We start from the raw sequence: 7704 nt of genomic DNA on the forward strand, positions 1-7704 counted from the left end.
TTTAAGACTAGTGTGTCATCCTGGGTTGACTAGAGAAACAAATTCATAGATACTTATATGTGTATAAGAAAGAGCTTTATATGCAAGAGCAGTTGAACATTGAGAAAACATCCCAGCCCAGCCCAGATCAAGTCTGTAAGTCTGATATTAGCCCATTTATTTGATAGCAATCTATAAAGTCCTCTTCAGACTCATGAAACACATGCAATGACACTGAATGCAGGAAGATCACAGGCCAGTGGGTGGGAAGTCTCATGGATCCAGTGGTGGTGTAAGCATCTCAGGGCTGGCAGGGGTCTCCACGTGGCTCCTTCAGCTCAGGACACTAGCGTACCTCCATGTGTATTGTCAGTTGCAATGTCTCCCAGTGAATGAGAAAGTTTTTCGCCTCCAGCAAGCTATTTAACTCAGAGGCACCTCCAAATGAGGTCATCAAGATGGGACCCAATTGACAGGCTAAACTCCACCCCTTCACTCTTGAACCTTTTAAAACTGACAAGCTTTTATGTGACTACCACAACTAGAAACACATTTTAATTTGGATTAACCACATTTCAAGTAGTCAATAGCACATGTGGGTAGTGACTACCATTTGGTTGTGTAAGTTCCAGGCATAATCAAAAGTAGCCTAGGAGAAAAAGAATACATTTCAATTAAACATAAACTTGCATTACATAGGCAATTCATTCTCTGACCCTCCTGAGAATGGCCAGGGACCATTTTGTGAAGTTTCTTAAACTTTTGGTAGACCTGAGTATTTCAGTTCTGTGGTGTTTTATTTTAGAGCCAGCAGTGAAAACACTCAACCCATCTTCATAACAGAGCCGAAACTACTGGAACCTGTTGCTCAGGACAGACTGCGTGTGTCTATCACTAGGCGAGACCGGCTTCTTCAGGAAAAGCAGCAGCTTCAGGTAAATGGGTAAAGATTCTTGAAGAACCAGGGCAGTAGTTTTCTTTCCCGACGAAGCCAAGTATAACAAAGTGGAGCTTTGTTTTCTTGAGCATAGCAATTAGAGCTTTAGCTGTCAACCTGTAACGGAGAAAAAGGAGAGAGATTGGTGAGAATTAGAGGGTCATATGAATCTCATTACAGATGAGAAATTGAAAGCTCAGCAGGTTGTATGCCTGTTTTTGATAGTCCTTATTACCTCCTGAATATTCTTCTCTTGTCTGCCGGATCAAGTTGTCACTTCCTATCAGTTTGACCTTTAGAAGAGTGTCTTAGAAAGCAGGAAGGAATCTGTACCATGAAAATTCTTTTAAGGCAATTTCATGCATAACCGTGAGCTGTGGAATGTGAGGTTACGAAGTGGCAATGCAAGCAAGCCTGAGAATGTCTTATCACAATACGAGGAGGCGAAATGTTGGCCCAAGGCAGTAGATGAAAGCTGGCCAAGTCACCCAGGGGCTAAAAGTCAAGGCCCAACATTGTATTAAAGCCAGGAAGCAGCATGAGCTCTGGAAGCTCGCTGGACACCCCAGAGACGGGGAGGCTGGAGACTGGGTCCCAGCCAACTGAAGCCTGGCCACCTTGTGGAAGCAATGGCAACCAAAGAGAAAGCACTGATTAGAGGCAGCATGACACTGGAGAGAACACGGATCTTCAATGCTTGAATTCAAATGGAGCTGCGGGTTCTCAATAGCTGTGTTACCTTAGATAAGTTGTTGGTCTATGAGAGCTTGGACAGATCACTGGAGCACCTACTCCCACGTGTGCCAGTGAAGAGTATTCCTGTTAGTTGAGCTTACCCTGAAATAGCCAAAGGGAAGCAAAAGCCATCATCATTTGAAAATATTCTCCAATACATTGGGCACTTAGATATTCAGTGAGTATTATTTTTTTAAGTTTGGGGAGCTGAAAGTGTGAAATTTGGTGCTTGATTTTTCAGAATACCTAGCTATTTAAAGATCTGCAAAATTCCAAATAATTTCAGATTGTTCAGAAAATAACATTAGCCTAGGATACTTAGTATTTAAAGGGAGAATTCATGGTAGTATGGGTGGGGGCACAGAGGAGGTAGAGTGTCATTTATTCATGACTTTGAAACTTTTTTTCACACGCAGACATTTCAAATCAGTTTTGGATACAGACTCACAAAGATTGTTCACCTGTCTCCTTTGGTTTGTGGTTAGTGTTACCTACTTCTCTAATATCTTAAAGTGCCTTATGATATATAGCTCTTCTACCTAGAGTGAAATACATTACCTATGTTTGCTGGACTTTCTAAGGCACAGTCTTGGCTCCCCCCATAGTTATTTAATACTGGGGAGGGATTATTTTTCCTTATGCTAACTAATGAGAAACATAAAGCTCGTCTGATTTTTCCCGTTCTGCAAACCTCCCCAAATTTGCCTGCCTCAGTAGTCACACACCCGGTGCTTGTGGAAGACTCAGATTTAAATGCATCATTATCTGTTGAGCAGCATGCTGCAAACAGGTTAATTTATAAAATAGGACCATCTCACTCTCTGCAGAAAGAAATCAAAGCTCTGCAAGCAAGAATGTCTATGCTGGAAGCAAAAGATGAGCAACTGAAGAGGGAGCTAGATGCACAGGAGCAGCTGCTGAGCTGGCCAGGTTGTGAATTGGCTGCACTCGCCAGTACACTGTCCCTGGATGAGCTACAGAAAATGGGGCGAGCTCTGGATGACACCCTGGCATCGGCCAATCAGCTTCTGTGCCTTGTGGAGACACCAGAATCCATAAGAAGGTATTTTTGACTTTCAAACTGTGTTTTTAAAGGTTTACCTCTCTCTTGAAGCCCTGGTGGTACTACTCGGTACGCATTTGACTGCTCATTGCAAGGTGCCAGTTCAAGCCCACGAGCCTCCCCGTGAGGAAAAGATGAGGCTATTTGCGTCTCTAAAGATTTACAGCCTCAGAAACCCTGGATCAGGTTACAATGAGTTGAAATACACTTCATGGTAATTAGTTTTGAGTTTTCTTCTTTTACAAGTTTATTGGACTGATTTTGGTTTTTGACCCTCATGCACTTATTTCCCAAGCAGCACTGTGTCTTTCAGTGGATAACCTACTGGCCTTTGGGGTAAGAAAACTTCATCATGTGAGTCAGTCTTGAGCATTGCAAGAGATCTCACTGTGGCAAGTGTCAGTACCTCTCCCTCTTCAAACATACACCTTTTCCTGTTTCCAAATACCCCTGGGGAATTTCTTTTGAGAACGTTTGGAGTTCAGTGGGCTAGAGAACCTAATTCTAACCTTCACTGAGAAGAGTCAGCCATTAAGGGTGACCAAATTGATGACAATGTCTCCATCGAAGTAAAAATAAATGTTAATAATAGCTAATATTAATCATATGCCAGGCATTGTGCCACACTTTACTCTCTCACCTGCCTCTATTGTTTATCTTTAGCTCATTTAATTTATTATTCATATCGAGCCACGGTGACACAGTTGTTAAGTTCTCAGCTGGTAATTGGAAGGTCAGTGATTCGAGTCTACCAGCCACTCCATGGTAGAAAGATGTGCCAGTCTGCTTCTGAAAAGCTATATATAGCCTCGGAAAACCCATGGGACAGTTCTGCTGTGTCCTAGATGGTCTCTATACATTGAAATAGACTTGAAGGTAGGATTTTGGTTTTAGGTATTGTTAGTATGTCCATTTCACAGAGGAGAAAAAAATCCTCGGCATTCACAATCTACTCAAAGCTGTATTTGTTCAGAGGCAAAACTGATGCTTCCCCATGTTGGTTCATTTTGAAGCCTGGTTTCTTATCCATGCTGCTTTGGAGCAGGGATATTCCCTATATTCTCTACTGTGTATTATTCAAAAGACATACTTTTAACTCTTGAACTTGTTGGTTGGTGCCGTTGAGTCGGCTCCAAATCACAGTTATTTTATATCCCTTTGCACAAGAGAACGAAACATTGCCTGATCCTGCCTCATTTTTACAATCTTTCCTAAGTTTGAGCCCATTATTGCAGCCACTGTATCAACTGTTTGACGCTCTTCCTTTTTGACACCCACCCTCTACCTTTTCCAGGGGCTGTCCCTCTGATAACGTGTCCAAAATAGGAGAAAGAAAGTCTCATCACCCTCACTTGTAAGGAGCCTTCCGGCTGTCATTTTTCCAAGACAGATTTAATTGTTCTTTTGGGAATGCATGGCATTTTGCATAGTCTCTCCAACACCATGACTTACAGGCTTGACTTCTTCTGCAGTCTTCATTGCGCCTACGATCCTCATCATCTCATATGGGGGACAGACAGAGCACGTATTTCCATGTGTTGTACAAAAAACGAGTAGTGCATGACATGATATACGGCGGGGGTTGGAAGGACTGCATGAAACTGGGTTGCATGTTGATCACTGTGAATCAGAACTGATTCGATGGCAACGTGTACAAAACTAACAACAGCTGAGAACACGCACGCCAGCTTTTGTGTGGAATTAAGCTCTAATGCTTCCACTTATTAGCTGATTTAAGTGAAGGGATGCTGATACTAATAACTACCCTGTAGAGCTTTTATGGAGATTAACTGAGTATATACATACTAAATTCTTGGATCAGAACCAGGACTGTAGTAAACACTATATAACTGCTGTTTTTGTTGTGGGACTTCAATCTCCTGAAGGACTTCTAAGATAAGCCTTCAAACTGCCTGTTTCGGTGGATCTTTATTTATTTTGTTAGTGACTGCCCTTTTTTACACCTACCTCATAGGCTAGCCAGGCTATAAGAGAAAGCCACTAAAGTTCTTCTAGGGAGCTAATTAGGATCTCCTCCCGTGTCCCTTCTAACTCTCAGATTACAGAAATCTAACCCCATGATTTAGTCTTATGGAGAAGGCATAGGTTTGGATAGTTGCCAAATATCCAGGCAAATGGAATTGTTCACACTGGTCCTAGACTATGCCTACTGCCCTCCTCATCTATCTCTATACCTGACCTGCGGCCCGTTAGCTTGTCCTGTGTGATCTTTCTTGTTCTAGTTTCCCTTGCTCTTCTGTGGAAATCATTCTTTCAACCTTAGTGTGTGTATGCATATATATATAATGTACACATATGCTCATCTGAATATTTATAAATACAGCTATTTAGATATGAAATGTAAAATGTGCCTCTTTTGGTGCAACCAAGTAACACCACCATTTGTAGTAGTGGGTTCTCAAATTGCCTTTGACGGCAGGGAGGTTTGTTACCCTCCCTCATCTTTCCCACATGCTGAGGGCCGTTTGCGGGGAAACGTTCAGGCATACCCCACTGAGAAGCCACTGCTATACTAAAAAATGTGCCATACATTTGAATTGAACTGGAAAATATTCATGCTGGGTTCTTATTTGTATGGCGAGGTATAAATTATAGAGCATTTTCTTACACATAAACTCATATCATTCATATAAAACTATGCTGTAGGGAAGAATGCTCTTATTATTTTCACTTTATAGCTGAGGAAACAAAAACTCAGGAAGTTTCCTGGTGATGTAGTTAATAATAACCCATCTGAAGTACATTTTGGGGTCCATGAAAGAGTGCTTCTGTTCCTGAGAACCAAAGGTATGATGGGCTTAGAGAGACAGTCTTAGAACTCAGACCTTGTTATTTTCCCCACACACCTTTCTTGAATTTTAATCTAGATGAGGACTCAGGTGAACACGTATGTATGTGATGCTTACTTTAACCAGTTGGATGGGCTCTTGAAAGACTTAAAATATGAGGAGATCCAATTTTGTGGTGCTGTTAGGGAGGCTAGATGTAAGGATATAGCTCTTGAGTTGGGTGCTATGATAGCTGGGACTCATCCAGGGAGCCCTGGTTATGCTCAACTGCACATGTTCCCCCTGAGATTCCTGAGAAGCCTTTCATTGTGTGTGTGTGTGTGTGTGTGTGTGTGTGTGTGCTGACGTACTCATAGGGAAATCTGGATATATTAACTTTTAGAAACCACACATGCTTTGTGTAGGAGGAAATCAGAGGCACACCAGGACTAAGGTACACAGGAGGACAAGAGGGAAAATACAGGGCCTTTAAAGGTAAAAGACAAGTGGACAACCAACGACTGCTTAGTAAATGCCCTTTCTTGCTGTGGTGAGGGCTCTGGTGGTGTGTGCACTTGGGATGCCCATTAGCAGCAGAGCTGGTGCTGCTAGGATAGACCTGCAGAGGGAACCACCCTGAGGTATTGGGCTGCTCTCTACTCTGCATACCTGCTGGGACAGCTCATCATCATGGAGTGGGCTTTCTATCCGAGGAGGAAAAGCACCTCTCCCAGCTCGTGGTCTGTAGCATAGAACCGGTTTTGGAAAGATGCCCAGTGAAGCCGGAGCTCTATGGCTCAACGGATTTGAGAGACTGTTTGGGCTGATATTTGTAACAAATTTTGGTTGGCCTCATCCATTTAATTTTTGCTGTGATGTTTTGGCGGTGTTTAAGAAAACGCTGTCTTGGAGGGCAGCGCATATTCAGGAGATAAAGGGCCCACCTTAAAAACCTCAGTAACTGCCTTTGTCTCTTCTTAGACCAGACAGACACTTAGATAACTTGTAAAACAGAAAGATCATGGAGACTTATGAGGAGACATGGCAGAGGCATGAACTGTTACAAAAACCTAGAGAAACAGCTGCCTCGGCATCATGACAATCCATGAAGGTCCTCATAGGAGCAACCTATAATGCAGGCTGTCTAGGAGAAGCTGATTAGGTGGACTTAGCTCATGAATGGGCAAGTTCAAAGGGAAGGAAATGCTTCTTTCCCTGGGTAAACCACGCACTGAACTTGTGCCTGATAGGTGTTTGCTTCCGACCGTAGCTTGTTGAGAATCCTCTGGCTGAGGATCAGAGCTGGATAGAAGTAGAAGGGAGGGTGCTGGGCCGAGGAGACCAGGTGATTTTTATTTGGGTATTGAGAAAATCACTTGGCAGGGCTCCCTGAAGAGCCTTCTCAGAGACAGCATTGCTGCCTGTGATTAGAGCCAGTATGCCTAGTTCTTCTTCCAGCCTCCCCCTCGCCCCAAGTGGGCAGCCACAAAAGTCCTATGTAACAATTCTACTCTGCAATATGAGGCTGCCATGAATCTCCATTATGGCCACAGATTTGGGTTTCTTTGGGGGTGGCAGAGGGGGATCAGACACTCTATATAGTAAGGTGGCCAGAAGACCAGCAGTGTGAGAAAGGACAGGAAAACAAAAACTAACTCTCTGCCATTGAGTCGATGCAGACACATAGTGACCCTGCAGGACAGGTAGAACCACCGCTGTGGGTTTCTGAGACGGCAACTCTTTACAGGAGTAGAAAGCCTCTCATTTCTCCTCCAGAGCAGTAGGTAGTTTTGAACCACTGACCATGTGGTTTGTAGTCTAACCCAGTAACCACTATACTGCCAGGGGTCTTATCACACATTCGTTTGAATTTCCTTCCCCTTAGGAATTCCAGCTCCTTCTTATTAGAGCAAACCCTCTGTTCAGTCCTACAAGTTCTCCCTTTGATGGAGGGGCCTAGAAGGGACTGTTCTCTTTAGATTTAGTCCTCTTCTGCTGGATTCACTTCCACATGAAAGCCAGTCTTTCACATGTCCATTACGCTCCCTTCTCTCAATGAAATTGGGATTTTGGCATTGAGAGGGAGAGGAAGGGAGGGGGAAAGACAGAGAGAGAGAGAGAGAGAGAGAGAGAGAGAGAGAGAAGTGCTTAGTCCTGAGGGTAGTTGTGGGCTGTATCTCTGCCTGTGGGACTTGAGTTTG

At 43.4% G+C, this 7704-nt stretch overlaps 1 protein-coding gene across 1 annotated transcript in view; it reads left to right on the forward strand.

Annotated features, from left to right (window-relative positions):
* DISC1 (DISC1 scaffold protein) overlaps positions 1–7704 on the forward strand; it is a 420830-nt gene that overhangs the window by 74333 nt on the left and 338793 nt on the right. The window contains 2 exon segments of the mRNA XM_004712208.4: positions 785–914; positions 2479–2714. Coding sequence (XP_004712265.3) covers positions 785–914; positions 2479–2714 — 366 coding nt within the window.

Source organism: Echinops telfairi, unplaced genomic scaffold, assembly GCF_000313985.2.
Source record: "Echinops telfairi isolate 266 unplaced genomic scaffold, ASM31398v2 ScPeMD7_7424;HRSCAF=8462, whole genome shotgun sequence".
In the NCBI taxonomy this organism is placed as follows: Eukaryota; Metazoa; Chordata; class Mammalia; order Afrosoricida; family Tenrecidae; genus Echinops; species Echinops telfairi.